General features: G+C 46.4%; 1 protein-coding gene and 1 pseudogene across 2 annotated transcripts; one reads left to right on the top strand and one right to left on the bottom strand.

Moving 5' to 3' along the window:
* Positions 1 to 13,133: 13,133 nt before the first annotated feature.
* Positions 13,134 to 16,989, bottom strand: LOC123110857 (guanylate kinase 1). 2 transcript variants are annotated; one of them, XM_044531485.1, is made up of 11 exons: positions 16,718 to 16,989; positions 16,289 to 16,334; positions 16,052 to 16,141; positions 15,496 to 15,572; positions 15,281 to 15,407; positions 14,457 to 14,819; positions 14,262 to 14,383; positions 14,003 to 14,138; positions 13,847 to 13,892; positions 13,663 to 13,771; positions 13,134 to 13,573 (listed from the first exon to the last, which is right to left on the bottom strand). In XM_044531485.1, exons 2-11 carry the CDS (start codon positions 16,289 to 16,291, stop codon positions 13,465 to 13,467), a joined length of 1,182 nt encoding a protein of 393 aa, XP_044387420.1. In that variant the 5' UTR covers positions 16,292 to 16,334; positions 16,718 to 16,989; the 3' UTR covers positions 13,134 to 13,464. The 2 variants fall into 2 exon arrangements, with proteins under 2 accessions (XP_044387420.1, XP_044387419.1); XM_044531484.1 differs by having other exon boundaries at positions 13,663 to 13,892.
* Positions 16,990 to 17,372: 383 nt separating this feature from the next.
* LOC123114706 (plasmodesmata-located protein 3-like) lies at positions 17,373 to 18,539 on the top strand (annotated as a pseudogene).
* The last annotated feature ends 4,226 nt before the right edge of the window (positions 18,540 to 22,765 follow it).

The following is a 22,765-nucleotide window of genomic DNA, read 5'->3' as shown; positions in this document are numbered from 1 at the left end:
TTTTGATCGAAGGGACCACCCCACCAGCATCCGCCATGGCGGGTTTGCCTCATTGGTTCTAGACCCAATCGTTGATGGGTTTCACCTCAATAGAGTCCTGATGGACGGCGGCAGCAGCCTGAACCTGCTTTATCAGGATACAGTGTGCAAGATGGGCATAGACCCTTCAAGGATTAAACCCACAAAGACGACCTTCAAAGGCGTCATACCAGGTGTAGAGGCCAATTGTACAGGCTCAGTTACACTGGAAGTGGTCTTCGGATCCCCGGATAACTTCGGAAGCAAGGAGTTAATCTTCGACATAGTTCCGTTCTGCAGCGGCTATCATGCACTGCTCGGACGAACCGCGTTTGCAAAATTCAATGCGGTGCCGCACTAAGCATATCTCAAGATCAAGATGTCAGGCCCTCGAGGAGTCATCATGGTCAACGGAAACACTGAACGCTCCCTCCGAACGGAGGAACATACAGCAGCTCTCGCGGCAGAAGTGCAGAGCAGCCTCTTAAGGCAATTCTCGAGTCCGGCCGTTAAGCGATCGGACACTGCTAAGCGCGCCCGGAGTAACCTACAACAAGACCACCTGGCACGTTCCGAGCACGCATAGCAATGCGGCCCCAACCCCAGCCCTTGCAAAGTTGCAAAACTAGTACCCCGCGTACATCACTACGCTCTGGAGATACCATGGGCATAGGGGGGAGGGGCACGATCACGGCAGGCCCAGAGTGCGGCTCAACCACACCAGGGGCTTCCAAGTATGTCATCCTTTTTCTTTCCTTTTTCTTATCCTCAGGACTCCATTTACCAGAGGCCCTGTCCGGCAGTAGACCTACCGAACTCACGATGCAACAGCCAGGGAAGGAGAAAAGCTACGACGAGTATCCAGGTGGTCTCCATTACGAGCATTATACCTGTTTTATACATCATTCCGCAGCCTACCCCTGGAGGGGGACATGCTAAATAGTTCCACCCCTTGCTTATCGCACTATTTGTATCGTTCTGCATTCATGGCAGTATTTTTTGAATAAACAATGCATCACTTTTTGCCTATAATTGCATTCCTTTCTTATACATATGTTCATTTATGACATGTTGCATCCGTACATTTTGGTACGGCTAAATACACCAGGGGCTTAAGTTCCCCACATTATGGTGTGATAAGTCCAAACACTTTCACAAGTGCGGCACCCCGAACTTATAGCATTATATGCATCGGCTCCGAATCATGTCTTGGGTCAATAGTTGGGTTTGCCCGGCTCCCATGTTTTGGTACCTTACGTTCCGTTATATCGGCTAAGGTAGCGCTGGGAGAACCACTGCGATTGTGCCCCAGTTGAGCTGGGCGAGCACCTCAGTGGAGAAAGCTAAAACTGACCGTCATGATGGGGCGAGAGCCGGTCGCTGTTCGAGTGGTTTTTTCGAGTCCCTAAAGACTTATGCCGCTTAGAGCGAGGAACCGGCTTTGTCCGTCCCAGGCGTGGATAGTGCCCCAAATTCGGCCTTCCGAACACTAGGGGCTTCGCCGAAATTTAAAATTATAGAATTCTATGGCTAAGTGAGAGTGTTCAAGCATTATAAGTCCGGTTGCCTCGTTCGTTGTGTTGAGCGCCTCCCTAGATGGACCCAAAAATGGGAACGAGAGCGCTCAAGTTTATCCCGAACACCCCAGCACTCGTGGCATGGGGGCTGAAGCCGACGACTTGCCATCTCTCAGATTTGATAAACGGCCGCACAGAAGGTAATATTTTAAATTAACAAGCATTGCTTAGCGCATATGAACAAAGTTTTCAGCGCACAGGATAACAAAATGCGAGTCTACTCAAATATTACATCTTTGGAGCACTCACCCGCAATAATGCGGGCACCCTTCAGGACACCCTTATAATACATCTCGGGTGTGCGATACTCCTTGCCCGGCGGTGGCGCGTCCGTCACAAGCTTCTCAGCATCCATCTTGCCCCAGTGCACTTTAGCACGGGCAAGGGCCCAACGGGCACCTTCAATGCAGGCGGAATGCTTGATGACTTCAACCCACGAACAAGCATCCACCAGCCGCCGCACCAGGACGAAGTAGCTCCCAGGCATGGCCTCTTTGGGCCACAGCCGAACTATGAGGCCCTTCATGGCCTGTTCGGCCACCTTGTGGAGCTCGACCAGCTGCTTCAGCTGGTCGCTAAGGGACACCGGATGTCCGGTCTCAGCATACTGAGACCAGAACACCTTCTCCGTCGAGCTCCCCTCCTCGGCTCTGTAGAAAGCGGCAGCATCAGACACGCTACGGGGCAGATCTGTGAACGCTCCTGGAGAGCTCCGAATTCGGGTAAGTAACAGGTAATTCACTTCTACATGCTTGCTTTGCATGAAGAATGCCTTACCCGCCGCTATTTTCTTCAATGCCTCGATTTTCTGGAGGGCCTTGTGGGCTTCGGCCTTAGCGGCTTTTGGCACTCTCAAGAGCCGACACAAGCTCGGACTCTCGAGTCTTCGAGTCATGCTCCAAACTCTCGTGTTTTTCCACGAGAGCCTGGAGCTCTTGCCGTACCTCCGCCACCCGCGCCTCCTGCTTCTCTCGCTCGGCGCATTCCATGGTCGCATTGCGTTCGGCCGCGGACACCGCCTCCTTCAGGGTCGCCACCTCATTCGTAGCCCCTGGAGTACCCACATTATCCTTGTCATTTCTCTTGCAACCAAATCCTTTTCTGTAAGGTACAACTGTAATAAGGTGTTACTCACCTTCCTTGTCCTCGAGCTGCTTCTTGGCACGGCCGATCTCGCTCTCGGACCGCTTGAGGCTCTGCTTCAAGGTATTGACCTCCGCAGTCAGTCCGGCAGAGGTCAGTAGCGCAGCCTGCATTCCCATATTGACATATTTTTTAAGACTCCTGCGTATATCTTTTTAGATCCTCAGTCCGGCTTTTCTTTCCAAACACTGAACCGAGCATCAGGGGCTACTATCTATGCGGTATTATATTACATATCTTAAAATTCTTACCTCAAAGCCTGTTAGAAGGCTGCTGCAGGCTTCGGTCAGCCCGCTCTTGGCGAGCTGAACCTTCTGAATCACCGCACTCATGACAGTGCAGTGTTCCTCTTCAATGGAAGCGCCGTTGAGCACCTCCAGCAAGTTATCCGGCGCCTCCGGTTGGACGGAGGCCGCCGGCGTCACAATCTTGCCCTTCTTACGAAGGGGCCGCCCGCCGGACTCCGGAACCACCGAAGGTTCCGGTGCGGAGTCCGGTCCGAAGTCCGGGAGGTTGCCTTGCGGCACCTCCGGGGCCTCCTCTTCCTGGTGGGTCCCTTTCCGGGATCCCACCTCGCCATCGTCAGCGTCGCAGGAGGAGGAGGCAGACGGAAGTGAAGTGCTATTCACATCCGACGTGCCCAAGGACCCGCTCGACGAAGCGGGAAGATCATCCTTGGGCGGACTACAGGGTTGTATGCGGCATTAAAAGATGCTATGCGACAAAAAGAAAATTATGAGTTATTCAGGAGTCTGGATACTTACGATCTTGCCAGGGGCTTGGCCCTTGAGGGCCACTCCTCGTTGTCGTCGCCGGCGTTGGCAGAACAGTCCGGGGGAAGGGTCATTCCCTTCTTGAACCTTTCAGCCTCCCTCGTTGGGGAGGCCTTCCTCTTCTTCTCTCCCCCCGCTGGGGGAGAGGCCTCTTTCTTCTCATCCTCGTCCTTGTGGGAGGAGTCCGCCTCGGAGTCATCGGACGATGAATCCGATAACACCTGACGTCGGGAACTCCTCCGAGTTCCCGTGGCCTTCTTCTTGGCCTTCTTCTCCGGCACCACGTAAGGCGCCGGGACCAGCAGCCCTGTTAAACGGGCGTCCGCTGGGTCTTCTGGAAGGGGGCCTGGACAGTTAACCTGTCCGGATGTCTCCTGCCATGCCTGTTAAAGGTATTAGGAGTTTAGATCCCACATAGAGTCAAACTATGAAAAGCAAGTATCCCATAAAGGATAACATGGCTTACCTCGCCAGCCGGACGCTGCGAGCTGAATCCGCGATCTTCGGTAGCGGATGCGGGAGCCTCGGCACCCTTGAACAGCACCCTCCAGGCCTCTTCGTACGTAGTGTCGAAGAGCCCGCTCAAGGTCTGGTGTTGTGCCGGATCGAACTCCCACAAGTTGAAGTCCCGCTGTTGGCAGGGGAGAATCCGGCGGATGAGCATGACCTGGATTACGTTGACAAGCTTGAGCTTCTTGTTCACCAGGGTTTGGAGACAGGATTGAAGTCCGGTCAGCTCTTCCGAATTACCCCACAGCAGGCCCTTCTCTTTCCAGGAAGTGAGCCGCATGGGGATGCCAGATCTGAATTCGGGGGCCGCTGCCCATTCAGGGTCACGCGGCTCGGTGATGTAGAACCACCCCGATTGCCACCCTTTGATGGTTTCCACAAAGGCGCCCTCGAGCCAAGTAATGTTGGGCATCTTGCCCACCATGGCGCCTCCGCACTCCGCTTGGCTGCCCTTCACAACCTTCGGCTTGACATTGAAGGTCTTTAGCCACAAGCCTAAGTGGGGCTGGATGCAGAGGAAGGCCTCGCACACGACGATAAACGCCGAGATGTTGAGGATGAAATTCGGGGCCAGATCGTGGAAATCCAGGCCGTAGTAGAACATGATCCCCCGGACAAAGGGGTGTAGTGGGAAGCCCAGTCCGCGAAGGAAATGGGGAAGGAATACCACCCTCTCATGGGGCCTGGGGTGGGGATGAGCTGCCCCTCGTCGGGGAGCCGGTGCGCGATGTCGCTGGACAAATATCCGGCGTTGCGCAGCTTATTGATGTGCCCCTCCGTAACGGAGGAGCCATCCACTTGCCTCCCGCTCCGGACATGGCTGGAGAAGGTTGAGGTGAGATGTGCAGACTTGGGCGCTGGAGCTCGAGTGCGCGGAGATGGATAAGTAAAGGAGGAAGAAGGCGTAGGTAGAAAGGTGGATCCTTATCCCCTTATATATGGGCAGATGAAACTATGCGTCCCCACCAGCCTGGTAAAACTCGCTTATCTCCCAAGCGCCACAATCAATGGTGCGGTTGGGTTACCCACGTCCGTATTGATGAGAATCCCGGAATAAGGGGACACGATCTCTGCTTCGACAAGACGTGCCAAGGAAACAGCTTCGCTAAACGCGCGGAGGTGGAATAATAAAAATGATTCGAATAAAGGCTTGGTTGTGGTGTGACGTCACGCCACAAAATACGTCAGCAGATTGGACTTGCATAAATATTATTCTCTCTACGGTGGTATGTGGAATTTAGCCGGACACTATCCTGGCGTTCACAATCTTCTACGAATTATTCGGAGGAGGAACCCGCCTTGCAATGTCGAAGACAATATGCGCGCCGGACTCATCGTCATTGAAGCCTGGTTCAGGGGCTACTGAGGGAGTCCTGGACTAGGGGGTGTCCGGACAGCCGAACTATCATCATTGGCTGGACTCCAAGATTATGAAGATACAAGATTGAAGACTTCGTCCCGTGTCCGGATGGGACTTTCCTTGGCGTGGAAGGCAAGCTTGGCAATACGGATATGTAGATCTCCTGCCATTGTAACCGACTCTGTGTAACCCTAGCCCTCTTCGGTGTCTATATAAACCGGAGGGTTTTAGTCCGTAGGACGAACAACAATCATACCATAGGCTAGCTTCTAGGGTTTAGCCTCCTTGATCTCGTGGTAGATCCACTCTTGTACTACCCATATCATCAATATCAATCAAGCAGGAGTAGGGTTTTACCTCCATCGAGAGGGCCCGAACCTGGGTAAAAACATCGTGTCCCTTGTCTCCTGTTACCATCCGCCTAGGCGCATAGTTTGGGACCCCCTACCCGAGATCCGCCGGTTTTGACACCGACAGTGACCTCGTAACAATGTTCCATGACTTGTTTAATGGCCAACTTCAACTATTCCACCTAAACTTTGGAACAATAACGTTGTTACCAAAGAAGAAGGAGGCAGTGCGTATTGACCAGTTCAGACCGATATGTCTGCTCAATGTGAGCTTTAACTTTTATACTAAAGTTGGTACAAACCGTGTGACGCGGATTGCACATAATATGGTGCAACCAACTCAGACGACCTTCGTGTCAATCAGAAACATGCTAGAAGGTGTGGTTGTCCAACATGAAATCCACTCAAAGAAACTAGATTGAGTGGTCTTCATGCTGGATTTCGACAAAGCGTACAATAAGGTTAAATGGACATTCCTCCAACAAGCCTTATGTATGAAGGGATTCGACGATTCCTGAAGGAAACAGATTGATTCATTTGTAAAAAAATGCAGTATCAGGATAAAGTGAATGATGGTATAGGTCATTACTTCCAAATGCAAAAGGGTCTAAGACCGGGGGACCTGATGTCTCCTATCTTGTTCTACATAGTGGCAGATATGTTGGCAATTCTCATAGGTAGAGCTAAAGAGGACGACCAAGTAGGAGGACTAGTACCACATATTGTGGATGGTGGGGTGTCCATACTACAATACGCTGACGACACTATAATTTTCATGGAACATGATCTGGCAAAGGCCAGAAATATGAAGCTCATGACATGCCTTTTTGAACAAGGGATTGAAGATTAATTTTAACAAAAGTGAATTGTTTTGTTTTGGGAGAGCCAAAGATGAACAAGATGCTTATAGACAATTGTTCGGATGTGAAATGGGTACCCTACCATTTAGTTATCTAGGCATACCAATTCACCATCGCAAGCTTTTTAACAAGGAGTGGAAGTGTATTGAACATTGATTTGAAAAAAAAAACTAAACTGCTGGAAGGGTAAGCTTATGTCTTATAGTGGTCGGTTGGTACTGATAAACTCAGTGCTAACGAATATGCCGATATTCCTCTTGTCTTTCTTTCAAGTACCCGTAGGGGTATGAAAAAGGTTAGATTTCTACTGATCACGATTTTTTGCCAATGCGATGAAATAAAGAGAAAGTATAGGCTTACTAAGTGGGATATCATTTGTAGACCGAAGGACCAGGGTGGGCTTAGGATTGAGAATTTAGAAGTAAAGAATAGATGTCTGCTTAGTAAATGGTTGTAGAGGTTTTCAGCAGAGACCGAAGGCACGTGGGTGCAAATTTTGCGTAATAAGTACCTACAATCAATCTAAGACCTTGGCCCAGGTCACCGTTAAATCCAATGATTCACCTTTCTGGAAGGGGCTAAGGAGAACGAAAGCAGCCATCTTCCATAGGACTAAGTTCATCATTGGAAATGGTAATTCAACTAGATTCTAGGAGGATACTTGGTTAGGGGAGACGCTTTTAGCCACACAATATCTAGGCCAGTTTGGATTGTGTCCTGAGCAGCACTAGGCTGGCCTGGACATCTGTCTGAAGTATGCCTGAAGTTTGTTTGGTTGCTACCCTGGTTTTCTCCCACACGACAGCACGCCTGGGTTGCTCCCTAGTCTAGGCACCAAGCACCAAGCCCAGGCAACCAAAAATGGACGCGTGGGCACCAGGCAGCTTCTTTTCTCTTGCTAATCTTGTAGTTCTTTATTTTAATCACATGTTCCACAATGCCCTTTTTATTGGAATCTATGCCATTGCAACATAAAGTATAGTACTAGCTTTCTCAGGCCTGGACAGCAAGCAAACACCACATACGCACTGTGCCTGGCCAGGCAGAAATAATTGCATTTTCGGGCTACATCTAGGCATCAATTTTTGCCTGGTATGGAACCCAGGCACCATCCAAACTAACCCGGTCCGTCTCTGTATAATATTGTATAGTGCAAGGTGGCTTATGTTGCTGCAGTGTACAATCTACTCAAAACATTCAATTTCGGAGATCTTTAGTAGGAGACCGATGGTACGAATGGCTACATCTAGTGTATAGGTTGACGGACATTCACCTCTCTGATAAGTCAGATACTATTCACTAGAGACTATCTGTAAACGGAATCTTCTCGGTGAAATATATGTATGTAGATTTAATTGACTCTGGTCCAATTCCGAAATCGATACATATTTGGAAGATTAAAGTGACTTTAGGAATCAATGTCTTCATACGGTTTGTTCATAAGGAGGTGATTCTGACTGAGGATAACTTGGCAAAGTGAAGTTGGGAGGGTAGTCAACGATGTTGCTTTTGTGATCAAGATGAAAATATTAAACATCTCTTTCTCGATTGTTCGCCCGCCAAACTATTATGGCGTTCAATTCATATAGCCTTTAATATCGCCCCTCCAAATAGTATTCACATGTTATTTGGGACATGGCTAAATGGAGTAGAGTGAAATACTGTGAGGCATATTCGGATAGGAGTATGCACATTACTTTGGGCTATATGGAAATGTAGAAATGATATGGTTTTTAACAGACAAACTCGTATAAATCTTTTGCGGGTTATCTACAGGACCACTACTTAGATCCATACATGGTCGTTACTCACTCCTACGGAATCCAAGGAGCCTTTGGTTATTGGGTCTTCCTGGTGGGAGATGGTAGCTCGAGATATCTACAACCGGTTTGGATTGCGGTCCAATAATAGACTAGGTGTTTAGTCATCTCGTCCTATTTTTACCGATTGTGGCAAGTTTTACCTTTTTTAAACCTTTTTAGCTCCTAGCGAGCTTGTACTGGACCGCTGACCTTTCAAATACTTTTCTTAATAATATGGTTGTATGCATCATTCTTATGTAGAGGTCGAAGGTGATCCTCCATTTCAAATAAAAAGTGGGCCTCATTTGTCATAACGGTTCAGTTTAACAGACTTAACCTGTAAGCCACACCAGCCTGACGAGTGGGCCACATATGCCATGATCACGCTTAAATTTAACCAACAAGATCATCAGTGCAACATGGTAGTATTTTGAAACAGTGAAGCAAAGTTGTGGTAGTATATTGGAATTTTTTAAAAAGTGGTGGTTTTCTAAAACCCTAGCCTAAATTGTGGTAATTGTATGTTATTTACTTCATTACTAGGGTGAATCCTATTTGACGCTGCAGGCGGTCGTTAATGTGTATTTTGCAAACGGATGCCTGCACCGCCCCCGCTAGGCCGGCCCATCTCCTATTTCCTAAGCGCCTAAAAAGATGTCCACACACAGGATCGAACCGGCGACCTCCCTGTCAAGCAAAGCATCGCTAACCATCACGCCAACTTGCTGATCTGTCAACTAACATCTTTTTCGGCTTTTTCTTATCTCTTCTTTCCTCTTTCCTCTTTTCCTTTTTCCTTTTTCTTTCCTCTTTTCCTTTTTCCTTTTTCTTTCCTCTTTTCCTTTTTCCTTTTTCTTTTTTCCTTTTTCGTTTTTTGTTTTCTGTTTTTCCATTTTCTTGTTCATCTCTTTTTTGAATGTTTTTGCTTGAAATTCGTGAACTTTTTTCTTCAAAATCGATGAACTTTTTTTCAAATTCGATGAACTTGTTTCAAATCCGATGAACTTTTTTTCAAATGCGATAAACTTTTTCAAATTTTTTGAACTTTTCTTAAAAATTTATTAACTTTTTTCAATTTCGATGAACTTTTTTTTCAAATTTGGTGAACTATTTTCATGTTCGATGAACATTATTTGAAAATCCATTAACTTTTTTTTTCAATTTTGATGAACGTTTTTCAAAACCAATAAATGTTTTTTCAAATTTGATGAACCTTTTTCAGAAACCAATGAACTTTTTTCAGGGTTTCGTAATTTTCTTCCAAAATGAAGAACATTTTTCAAATCCATGAACTATTTCAATGTCATGATCTTTTTCCAAAAAAATCTATGAAATAGAATAGCGCGGCGACATTATTTATTATGCTTTTGCCGCTGTTAGTAATAACAACCTGCATGATCGGTCGACTGGCTAGTGAACTCGCAGGTCATGTGTTCGAGACCTGCAGATATGTTTTTCCGATTTTTCTTTCGAGCTTTTGTGTTCGCTGCTGAGCGCGATTCGTGGGCCGGCCCAACTGGGCGCCGTAGCGAGCGCCAGGGAGAGGTTCGGGCGCCTGAAGCGCCCGGTAGGAGCTCCCCCTTGCCAGTGCCAATTCATAGGGTCCTTCGCCAACCTGCAGTTTGACAAATTATGGCCGGCAAAGGTTGAGCCCAAGTGTCCTTTTTTTATGTGGTTGTGGCTGAGGCAGGATCCTCACCAACAAAAATCTGAAAACTAAGAGGCATCCCACACAGCGAGCAATGCAACCAGCACGATGAAATCCCTTTCGACTTATAAACCTCCAATGCCCATATGCTCACACTCTGAGTCCTTGTGGCTGACGACTTCGGTATACCTTCACTTGCCTCCCACGCTCAGAATGCAACTTCTATCAACCACTGGTGGAACGACATGGCTTCCAACTTAGGCAAGAAGGTTAAATCCGTGGCAAGCTACACTGCTTGGAACACGTGGAAGGAACGGAATCGACGAGTCTTTGATCACAAGGCCCTCCATGAATTTGCTGATTTGCAGCTCATCAAGCAAGATATTCTTCAGCCCGCTCTCTCTAATTATTGGCTTTCTGATGTTGAAAACAATTCTGAACCCGTTCATTTTTTTTTTGAAACTGGGCAAAAGATTTGCCACTTTCATTGATTAAGAAGAAGGTTTAGAGTTTTTGGCCAAAGGCCGAATTACAAAGACATCACTCTCGCGGCGCTACAGTACTCAAATATTTGGCCCCTGCAAGGCACCAACACTTTGAAACATCTTTGATTCTTGCAACAAGAACCCCAACCGGCACCGCGGTGTTACGGAAGACGCGTGCGTTCCTCTCGTTCCAAATTTCCCATGAGATCAACATAATAAGAGACATCATCGCCCGTCGAGACTGCGATGCGTTGGAGTCAATGAGGTTCCACTAGTCTTTCACCGAATGGACCGTCACCCAAGCCGTAGGGTTCACATCAACCAAGCCAAGCCAAGATTTGATCATTTCCCAAACTCGAACCGTGTAGCGGCATTGGAAAAGGAGGTGAGCCGCGGTTTCCTGAACTTGCTTGCAGAGGGGGCAGCGATCACAGTTAGGCCATCCAGGGTGTGGGAGCCTGTCGGCCGTCAATATCCTATTATTGATCACAAGCCAAGCAAAGAATTTGCATTTGGGGGGAGCCCAGATCTTCCACACCAACTGTTGCATGTTGGAGTCAACTAAGCCCAGGAACTGGACCTTGTAGGCCGAGGACGCGGAGTAAGAGCCATCATTAGAAAGCTTCCAAGAGATAGAATCAGCCACGTCGGGGTTGAGTTGCACCACAGATAATTTCTCCCAAAGGTTGACGAACTCGGTCAGGTGTGTAGCGGAGGTGATCCCGTCTGTTTTGACTTGAGAGACCCAGAAGTTATTATCCAAAGCCTTCTGAACCGAACATCCCCTTCTTTTTGATAGGTCAAAAATCTTCGGGGCGATGTCTTTGGGTCTCATGCCATCTAGCCAAGCAGACTCCCAGAAGGAAGCACGAATACCGTTGCCAAGCAACACCTTGGTGGCAGCAGCAAAAATGTTTTTATCATTCTCATCACAGGGGTTACCCAAGCGAACCCACGGCTTCACCGGATCCAACCCGTTCATTTTCATTCTGGTGCGGGACACCTAAACCCCAGCATTGTAATGCTTTATTTATTCCCTCTTAATATATAGGCAGTCCACACTTCCAGTTCCTCAAATCAGAAAAAAAAAATGTAGTTGAATTGACCATATTTCCACGGTAAACGATCAAAGGTGGCGCAATACGACTGCTACATTGAAACTAACATCTCGAGAGAACTTTCTCCAATACGGCTGCTACATTTATTTATTTCTAGAATGTACTAGTTGCACAGCTCACTGGTTACATAAGCTTTCTGCAATGTACTCCTAGTGTCATAAACTCATAATCTATGGGAAGTTGATATGCTGGCATGTGTCATTTCCGAGGAACACACACCTGGCCTCTGTTGGATCACATGCCATGTATACACGTTCTTCCTCCCTCCTGTCCTGTGCGTTGAGTTGAGGTGGGCACCGACGTCTTCAGATTTTAGCTCGAGACAGCAGCCTCTGCTTTTGCGACGACTTGTGTGTGGCCTGTATATATCTGTGACCAGTTTGCAGAGTACAAGTGCTCCTTTTAAGGGATGTGGTTCAAAAGCAAATGGATTTATATCTGCTGTGTTTGTACTCCATCCGTAAAGAAAAAATATACGAATGTTTAGATCACTACTGAACGCTCTTATTCTTTACAAAGAGAGTATTTTGGAGGGATACGTTATGTTTTAAAAGTGAGGGCCCTGTTCTGCCGGTCGGCGATGACGGCCTCCCTTCGCTGTACTTCTACCCTCCAATCGGCGTTTGTCATGCCCAGCGGCTTTGACGGCGGCGCCCTCGGCTTCCTCTGCTTCGGCTTGGCGACGGAGGTGGTCACGGTCGCCGCGGCGCGGGGAACGACGTACTTCTTCGGTGGCATGGCGGCCGGCTGGGAGGCGAGCGGGAGAGAGAATGGCGGGAGGATAGGAGAAAATGGGAGGGAACTGGGGGAAAAGCGGGGAGAAACGGCGGGAAGGGGCGCTCATCTTGTCGACAGAGCAGACCCACGCGCGCCTTTTCGCTTGTGCCGGCGCCCCAGGCGCCCCCAGGGCGTCGGGTTCTGCCTGGGTCTGCCAGCACCAAATTCGGCCCGAGCCGGCGAAAAACGGGCTTCTGGGGGGCGACTGGGCCGTTTTTTCGGCGCGGCGCGACGAAAACGCCTGGGCAGGGCCTGTTGGGGGCGCGGCTGGAGATGCTCTAAGACGTTTTTTGACACTACATCTTACATTATGGGACGGAGGGAGTAGTAGTACTCCCTCCGTTTGTATTAACTTCATATATTAGCTTTGTCTCGGGTAAAACTTCTAAACTTTGACCAAGTTTACAGGAAAAAAAAATAACATCCACAATACCAAATCAATACCATTAAAATCATCATTCAATATATTTTCATTCATATATATTTTTTGTGAAAGTTCAGATTGTCAAAGAAAACTTATCAAAGTTTACAAAGTTTGACCTGGGTCAAAGTTCAAATACGGAATAAATAAAAACAAAAACGGAGGGAGTACATGTGTAGAACAGGGTCATAGTTTCCACACAAGGCAAGTTCTGAAACTCCTCATGATAACCAAGACAGGTTCAGCATATTAGGATTTAAAGCAACAGGAATGCATTTGCAGCAATTGAACTAACATTATAACATCACCTGATTTCTTCATTCTCGCAGACAAACAAAACATGGTTCGGATAGGCCCTCGACATATGTTCCACTGAACAAATATAAGGTACACAAACCCTCAACAATAAGAGGTACAATCCCTCTGGCATGACTTCACCTCATTCTGGTACAAAGAACAAACGAAGCGCCTCTCCGGCAAACAAATGATAAATGGAAATAAATCCCACTTATGTTTTCCTTTTTCTCTAACTAATATGTTTCTGAAGCTGTTATATCTCACTAATTGATCCAAAATCCATCAGTCAACACTTCTGCGACATCGTTTGTAAGAATGTTTTGGGTTATCTAATGCCCTTCAGATCGTTGTCAATTGAGTTAATTGAGTGTATCTTAAGACCTCTTGTTCGTCCAGGAGCGCCACCTGTGAGAGAGGATAAGTCGACCGCTAGCCTGTTAAAAAGTTCGAACATGCACGAGTAAGAATCATATCATTAGTTAATACCATCGCAATACATAGAAGAAGGGGCAAGGTGACTTACAAGCTTGCAGCTCCTTTTACTACTTCGCCAGTTTCAGACTGCAAAAAAACTTCTGACTCTGTTTTGGACAGGATAGAATAACATGCGGTTGCTTTCCCATCCTCGATGACTGAAGCACAGCAAGATTTAACATTAAAATTTGACGCAATGAAGCATTGTAAATAGGAAGTTTCATGTAACTTACAACAACCATCTGAATCTTTGTGGTCATCATCCAACGAAAGCATCTTCTGCAGGTTGCAATAATAATTTAATACAAAGAAAAGGACGCGATGACAGTGCCTTGCATTCAAAAAACCAGGCAAGGAAAGCTTATGTAACCAGTGAGCTGTGTAACTACCTTCAAATTCTCATAGCATGCTTCAAGGTTATCATTTACCAAAAGATGATCAAAAAGACCTGGTGAATTGGACTGGTCAAGCTCAGCACGAGCATTTCTTAGTCGCTTTTGGATTTGCTCCTCCGTTTCTGTGCCCCTGTATAACCAATTGACTAGAGTGTAAATGAAGCATATCTTCACTTTATAATGTTGTAACTGAATTATCAAACAAAGAAGTTTAAGGCTATCAATGCATAAATACTATAATCTACAAATATACCGTGCCCGAAGGCGCTTCTCTAGTTCCTCGAATGACGGAGGGCATACAAAGATGAATATTGCTTCAAGAGAAGAAGCCCTCACAGATCGTGCTCCTTGGACATCAATGTCGAGAATGCACCTCTTCAATGAAAAGCAATGGAAAGATGAATAACTCACCTTTCAGAAACTAGTATAGAAGTGGAAGTGATTTTACCTTCCCCTCATCAGTAACAGATTCAACTGCTTCAATACTCGTCCCATAGAGATTTCCATGAACATGGGCAAATTCAAGGAATTCCCCCTCACTTATATCTTGTTCCATCTTGCTTCTTCCAGCAAAATGGTAGTGGACACCATCTATTTCCTTCACCCTTGGAGACCTTGTAGTGTGGCTAACAGAGAACCCAAATTTCGATGGGTACTCTTTCATCAATTTTGCTATTAGCGTCCCTTTACCAACACCAGATGGCCCACTAATCACAACGGGTTTTTGGGCGACGCCAAGTACTCCCTTGCTCCAGGAAACAACTTCTAAACCCTTGATTTTCCGCTGTTGTTTAACAAAGGGGGTATCTATCTGAGATGTAAAGAAAAAGAGGGTGAGCTCAGACAGGTCAATTTGTAAAAAGGAAAATTAATAATCATGAAATATTGTCCCGCAAAAATATAAGTCTACTATACCTGTGCTACACACACAGAGAAAGAGAGATCTACATTTACTGAACAATAGATGGGCTAAGACACGATACCAGTTACCATCATGCCACTAATACAGTTCTGGCTTGCCAGTAAGACGAAGTACATCATAACAAAACAAACAACACTGCATCGTGAGATAGCACAAACCAAAAAGACCAGTTTTTCAGTTTGTAACTCTGAGTTTGTGTAGGCAACCAAAGAGAGTATCAAGTTTACTTGAAGCTCACCAGGCCCACCATTAAAAAGATGAACAAATCCATCCTCTATTATTTTGTAAAGTAAGAACACTAGACAGACGAAGAAGGATAGCAATTCTTTGTCAATCTAGGCAATGTTTACCTCAAGGAACCAGATGGAATCATTCAAGGAAACACCCTTCTCAACAACCAATATCTTCTCCTCATTTATAAGAATTGCTGAGTGTGACTTGGATGGAGGCTGTGCTCCAAGTACTGTTGGCACAATCCTGCCACAAGAAAAATAGTCGAATGACCATCCACTAAAAACCAAGGAAATTATAAGGAGGACAAGAACAAAAATGAGAAGTACAATACCAAGTCTGAGTTAGTTTGTCCAGAATTTTAATGCCAAAGGATGACTTCGAGTCATCATCTGTTCTGCCAATTACATACTGCAAAAAAAGAAAGTGTAGTTACAATCTAGCTTTATAGTTTAGAGTGCTCCTTAGTATGATAAACACTACAGCCACATGGGAAAAGATTATGGAAAACAGTAGGTGTAAGTTAGTGCAGCCAGTGAGCCAGATAAGTACAAGAAGGTCATTTGGTACCATATATTATACCTACAGTAACTTTATAATTATTAATGAAACAAACAGCTCAGCTCTCCTTTTGATCTCAAAAAAAAGGTGGCATATCTTGCTTGATGTTCCAATACTAGCACAACACATTCTTGTTACATCTCTACCAAAACCAATGTGATATCGCCAAAACAGTTGCCAGCTTTCTAAGCTCAATCTTATTAATTTGTAAGTAACATAATAGAGGTGATGGCTTCAACAACTATGAACAAGAAAATAGTGGCAGTCAAACATATCTAAAATCAAATTGAAAGCATATGTATATGCGTTGACTTATTCAAGGGACTCACTGTCTTATCGCCAACAACTATGGCATTCTGTTGGCAATCCTTGGACCCCAAGGTGATGGGGTCAACGCGAAACTCAGGAGCCTCTTCACCCTGTTTATCACATCAAACCAAAATTTGGAGTCTGTTAGGCACGATACCTAATATAATCTCCGCCTAATCTTCCTTGACATGCTACCTAACTACAACATGAAAAGAACAGAGAAAAAGGAGCGCATAAAAAGCTAGTGATGAACTCACCATAAAATAAGCCGTGATCGGGAGCAGATGCTACGAGCCTGGCGTCCTATTCATAAAAGTGAGCATAAACAAATGATCAGGAAAAAAAGGTTTAAACAGTAGATTGATTTACTCAGAGTATAAGTCCCAGGTGGATGAATTCACCCCAACATCCACCGCCAAAAGAAGAAGCGAACCTTTCATTTGCTCTCACACATTTCAGGAATCAAGCTTTCCACAACGAGGACGACAGGCTACGCGACCAAAGCTATACTAATCACGCGCCATTACCATTCCAAGGCTAGATCCAACGAAACGCAGCCACTAATAGGGGGTGCCGCCTTCCTAAGAACCAGGCACCAACCACCGTCGCGACCATTCCAGGAACAGTCGAGGAAACCCTAAATCGAGCCGTGCAGGACCGAAAACCAGATACGGGCGGGCACAAACCTCGCTTCCCCGACGAGATCCCGCGATCCCGGCGCCGCCCCGAGCTGGAGGCCGAGAAACGAACGAACGTGATAATGAATGTCGCCGCGGCGGCGGCCGGTGCGACGGGGCGGTCAGCGCGGAGGAAGGAGGGGGTCGAGGCGACGGCGCTGGGATGGGAGGGGGGAGGGATCAAATAGGGGCAGGAGCCCTCTCGGGTTGGAATTGGAATTTGGCAGGGAAGAAGCGACGGCGAGGCTGCGGAGTTTTTATACAACTTTTTCTCCTCCCCCTTTTCGCTTTTCATTTCTCCCCTCTCTCTCTCTCCTTTGTATCGATGGAAGCGCATTATTTTGGTCGGATTCGGTGGATCTGGTCTTGTGTCTTGACCCGAACCCCTAGGCCTAGAGCATCGCTTCTTTGCGAGGTAATAGCACCAGGAGTCCCACAACTTGTCCTGAATGTGATGATTTGGTCTCAATCTTACAAAAGGCAATTATTGAGTCACACAACTTGCAGCCAATGTGCAAATTTGGTCCCAGCCAATCAGAGCACTACAAGTGGAGCCTAGTCAGCACAGCCGGTCAGCACAGCGCATTTTGCATTTACCCCCTGGACTTAGCACTAATCAACCCGCACTACAAGTGGAGGAAGGAGCTGGATCCAGCTCGCCGCCATGGTGTCTTGGAGGAAGAGCGGAGCTCTGCTTCCGGCGCACCACCGAGCCCGACGACACAGACCCCCAGAGCGCGGCCAGATGGGCGCCGGCGGCATTCCCTGCCGCCTCCGCCTCCTCCTCCTCCTCGCCGTCGTGCTCCTCCTGCTCCTGTCGACGGCGTCGTGCGCCGACCTCTACGCGGTCGTCTACAAGGGCTGCGCCAACCAGACCTTCGCGGGGGGCGCGCCGCCGCCCACCGTCGCGGCGCTCTCCTCCGCGCTCGCCGCGCAGTCGGCCTCCGCCTCCGTCTTCGGCCTCTTCCAGTGCCGCGGCGACCTCTCCGGCCCGGACTGCTCCTCCTGCGTCGCGCGCGCCATGTCCTCCTGGCGCTACCTCTGCGGCGGCGCCGTCGCGGCCCGCGTCCAGCTCAACGGCTGCCTCGCGCTCTACGAGATCTCCAGCTTCCCCCAGGTCCCCGGCGTTCAGATGCTCTTCAAGACCTGCGGCTCTGGCGGGGGCGCCGCCGGCGCCCCGGACTTCGAGACCCGCCGCGGCACCGCCTTCAGCCCGCTCCTCCGCGCTCGCCGCGCAGTCGGCCTCCGCCTCCGTCTTCGGCCTCTTCCAGTGCCGCGGCGACCTCTCCGGCCCGGACTGCTCCTCCTGCGTCGCGCGCGCCATGTCCTCCTGGCGCGACCTCTGCGGCGACGCCGTCGCGGCCCGCGTCCAGCTCAACGGCTGCCTCTCGCTCTACAAGATCTCCGGCTTCCCCCAGGTCCCCGGCGTTCAGATGCTCTTCAAGACCTGCGGCTCTGGCGGGGGCGCCGCCGGCGCCCCGGACTTCGAGACCCGCCGCGGCACCGCCTTCAGCCAGCTCGAGGGCGGAGCGGGCTCCAGCGCGCGGGGGGGGGGGGGGGGGGGGGGTTCTTCGCCACCAGCTTCCAGCAGGTGTACGCGCTGGCGCAGTGCGAGGGCGACCTCTCCAACGTCGACTGCAGCAACTGCGTCACCCAAGCCGTGCAGCGCGTCGCCGTCGAGTGCGGCGGCGCCCCCTCCGGCCAGGTCTACCTCGACAAGTGCTACATTACCTACAGCTACTACCCCCACGGCGTGCCCCACGGCGGCGGCGGCGGCCTCGGAGGTATACTACCGTTCCTTCTTCCTCGCCGCCATGGTGTCTTGGAGTGAAGGATCCAGCTCTTCCTCCACTTGTAGTGCGGGTTGATTAGTGCTAAGTCCAGGGGGTAAATGCAAAATGCGCTGTGCTGATCGGCTGTGCTGACTAGGCTCCACTTGTAGTGCTCTGATTGGTTGGGACCAAATTTGCACATTGGCTGCAAGTTGTGTGACTTAATAGTTGCCTTTTGCAAGATTGGGACCAAATCATCACATCCAGGACAAGTTGTGGGACTCCTGGTGCTATTACCTCCTTCTTTCCCTGGCTAGTATAGTTTGGACCTTTTCTACGGCAGCCTTAACCCTTTTTTGCCCTTTCTTCGCACGTTAGACCGACCTGAGGTCGATTCAATAAGGAGCAAAGGGAAAAAGGAAAGTTTGAGGTCCATCTGAAGCATTGGAGAACCATTTTTTTTGACGTGATATATCGTCAAAAAGATGCAAAACAACTGCCAGCTTTCTAATTACTCCAGTTTGACGCTAAACGTCATTCTTTTCACACCATTTTTTTATATAGTGTCCACGTATATTTACTAATTACACATGCCTAGCACTGACATATTGATTATGTCATGGTCAAATAATTAGGGGGTGTTTGTTTTCAGGAATTTTTTGATGTAGGGACTAGAAAAAGCCTCTCTTGGAGACTTTTTAATCAAACAAGAGGGACTACTAGGGACTAAAAGTTGCTTTTGGGGACTAAATGAAGAAGACTCTCAAGGAGAGTCTTTTTTTAGACTTTTTGGGGCTTTTCCAACAATGCCCCTCCATGCACCATTGCCCCGTCGCCCCATGGTGTTGTTTGGTTGTTATTTTTCTGTATACTAGGGATAACATGGTCATTTAATAACCTCTAGGGAGGGGGACTTTTTAGTCCCTCGAAACAAACAGGGAGGAACTTTTAGGGACTAGGGACTTTTTAGTTGCGACTAGAAATGGTCCTAGGACTTATGAACCAAACAGGGTCTTAGTCCTTGCTTGAATTGTTATCAAGTTTTGCCATGTTCATGTCAACTTCTATTTTTCCCTAGCATTGGTCAAACCATGCGTAGGTTAAACTTGGCTAATAACATGACCAGACATAATTGTGTCAAAGTTAAAAGAGTTCAACAAAGCATATAATATGCTAATACCATCAAGGACCATTTACACCTGGTCTCCGTGATGACATAATATCAAGAGCAAGCCGATACATTGCAAATGTACATAATCAAAAACATTATAAACAGCAAGGAGAAAAAGAAACGGAGTTGATGCGGTCAACAACTTGCAACATTATCTATAGAATTATTGCTAGGTGTCCGATGAACACATTGAGACCAATGTTTCATGAGATCATATCTCCGTTTCGGAGTGCATCCATCCTTGCCACCTTATCCTTGTTGTCTTTTGAATCTTGCATTATATTCAGCATGCGGAAACCCTACACACAATAGTTATTGTGCTTACAAGTTGGATCTGTTCGACGCCAATGCTCATGTGGATTTGGTGTTCTTGGAGCGAGCGACGTGAAAGTTGGGCTTTGCTCACCGGTGGGTAAGCTGGATAATTGCTTGTGTTACCTTGGTGTGATACTCCCTGAAATTTAATAGAGCCTGCTTTGATTTGTTCGCACGAGCATGTGGTGTGAGAGTCTGGCTTAATAGAAACCATATACTACTCATATCAACAAGGAATTCCTTTTTTTCCGAGAGCCCATTTGAAAAGAACTCCAAGTTAAACGTGCTTGGGTTGGAGCGATTTAAGGATGGGTGACCGACTGGAAAGTTGCTCCCAGACGCGCACGAGTGAGGACAAAGTGTATAGAAAAGACTAGTGTTGGTATGTGGGGCCAGTCTAGATCCCTCCAAGCGTAACGGCCGGGAACCGGTGGCTGTGGTCGGAGCGTTACATGTGGTCTTCGTTCATGTTCTTATTTGTGCCTCATGGTTTGTTTGCATTGTTAGTAATAATATCCCCCATGTTTGCATTGTTTCAGCATCAGGTATTTTCCTTTTACTAGTAACAATATCTTTCATGTACATAGAATAAGGAGGCATTTCAATAGCACTGGTCAAAGGAACATGAAGGCAAAGAGGTCTAAGTAATTCAACAAATTGATTAAATGTCTTCGTATTTAGATTTCAGTGTCCTATTAGGAAAAGGCATAGGCTTTTGTACTCATAGTTCCCTTTCTCTACCATGTTTCCTAGCAACATAATCTCTTTTATCATATCTTTTATTCCTAGGAGGTGGGTCATCAAGTTCTACTTCAGGTTCTACCTCTACGTCCTTTTCAGGTTCATTATTATCATTAGGTGTAGCATCATTATCATCATCGTTATTATCATTAGTATTATCATTATCCTGACTAGGTTCATGCTCTTCACCCTCCTGAGTTTTAGCATCAGAAAAAGAAACATTATTAGGGTTCTCAATAGGTTTCTTTTCTATAACAGGTTCACTAGTAACATGCAAAGTTTTAGTTTTACTCTTCTTTTTCTTCATTTTAGGTGAGCTAGGGGCACTATCATTAACAATCTGAGAATCATGTTCAATTATTTTAGGATGACCCTCAGCATATAAAGGATCCTGAGTAAATTTTCCACTTGTTGTCCTACCCGGTAAGCATGTTTATTTTGTTGTTTAGACATATCCCTAAACAAGTCTTGTTGTGACCTAGAAACTTGTTCAAGCTGAGTTTGAATCATAGAAAAATGCTTACATAAACCTTTAACATCGTGGGAAATTCTTCCTAACACATCGTTCAAATGTTCAATAATAGTAGCATTTTGTAGTATATGATCACATAATTGCATATCAAAATGATGTTGCTTATTCACAAAGTTAGCAAATTGTTCTAAGCATTGACTTGGAGGCTTATTAAAAGGAATACCACCTTCATCAAATTTATGGAGATAATGTACCTCAACTACCTGATTTGCAGTGGTAAGTTCACATAATTCTTCAATAGGAGGTAAATTATTCACATCTTCAGCTTCAATGTTGTTTTCTTTGATAGATTTCTTAGCTTCTTGCACATCTTTAGGTCCGAGGAATAGAATACCTCTCTTCTTTGGAGTTGGTTTAGGTAGAGGTTCAGGAAGTGTCCAATCAACGACATTTTTTAATAAGTTATTCAATAGCTCTTGGGCTTGTCCAACTGTCCTTTCCCTGAAAACACAACAAAAACAACTATCTAGGTGCTCCATAGATTCAGTGGTTAGTCAAGTGTAAAAAAATAAGTTCATTATTTTTACAGGATGATTCGACGGAGCTCTAAGAAATACGCAAAGCCCCCCCCCCAAGCTTGAGGGAGACATTCTTCCTCAAGTTGTTTGAAATTATATATACCTGCAAACCAGCTTGTTTCATATGTGCAGGAAAAAATATCATTAAACACTCTAACCATGTTTTGAGGGTGATTTATACCGTGACTTGGCATCACCCTCTAACAAAAAAGGAAATGACTTGAGTATATAATAATATCAGATCTTTTCCTCTTGAGTAAATAAAGTTGCAATATCATTTAATTTAGTTAAGTGTGCAATAACTTTTTCAGATTCATGACCATGAAAGGGGTTTGATTCTACCAAAGTAATGATAGAAGGATCAACAGAGAATTCATAATCTTTATCATCAACATAAATAAGAGAAGTGCCAAATTTAGGATTATATTTCATCATTTTATTCATAGCCTTTTACTTAAGTATTGCAATTAATCCCTCTACACTATTTGCGCCATCATAAGCCATAAACTCCCTAATATACTCCTCATCTAACACATGTGGTGTGTGAGATAGATTAAGTGATATTCATTTAATAGGAGAACTAGGTGTAACGGTGATTCAAGATTTTCAGTAGTTCCATTTTCTTTAGCTTTAGCAATATGAGCATCCAATACTTCTCCAAGTGGAATAGATTCATTAAACAGAGTAGAAACATCATCACAAGTATCATTAATAGCAGAAGTAGTACCTATTGTGTGTGACATAGTAATGCGTGAAGTATGTGGTAGTGGTGTCATAAGTTGACTCAAAATAGTAGGTGAATCAAGAGTAGCGTTAGTTGGAGGGTCTTTACCTCCTCTTGTCTTAGAGGGCATGATCTTGATTTTACAATCTTTGAGCTTTTGTTCATAGCGAAAGATAAATTGCAGCAGACAAATAGCTTGCAAGTGAACTTAATAAAAAGATCTATACTCCCCGACAATGGCACTAGAAAATAGTATTGATGACCCACAAGTATAGGGTATTGAT

The sequence above is a fragment of the Triticum aestivum genome, chromosome 5B, assembly GCF_018294505.1.
Source record: "Triticum aestivum cultivar Chinese Spring chromosome 5B, IWGSC CS RefSeq v2.1, whole genome shotgun sequence".
NCBI classification, from domain to species: domain Eukaryota; kingdom Viridiplantae; phylum Streptophyta; class Magnoliopsida; order Poales; family Poaceae; genus Triticum; species Triticum aestivum.
This window is presented reverse-complemented; position numbering and strand designations above follow the sequence as displayed.

Excerpts from the sequence above, each read along its gene's own strand:
- LOC123110857 (XM_044531484.1), bottom strand. Across the intron at positions 14,384-14,456 it reads CTGTTACTGATGAGGGGAAG|AGGTGCATTCTCGACATTGA; the intron begins GTAAAATCACTT and ends TTTTCATTGAAG. Across the intron at positions 13,893-14,002 it reads CATGCTATGAGAATTTGAAG|AAGATGCTTTCGTTGGATGA; the intron begins GTAGTTACACAG and ends TGCAACCTGCAG.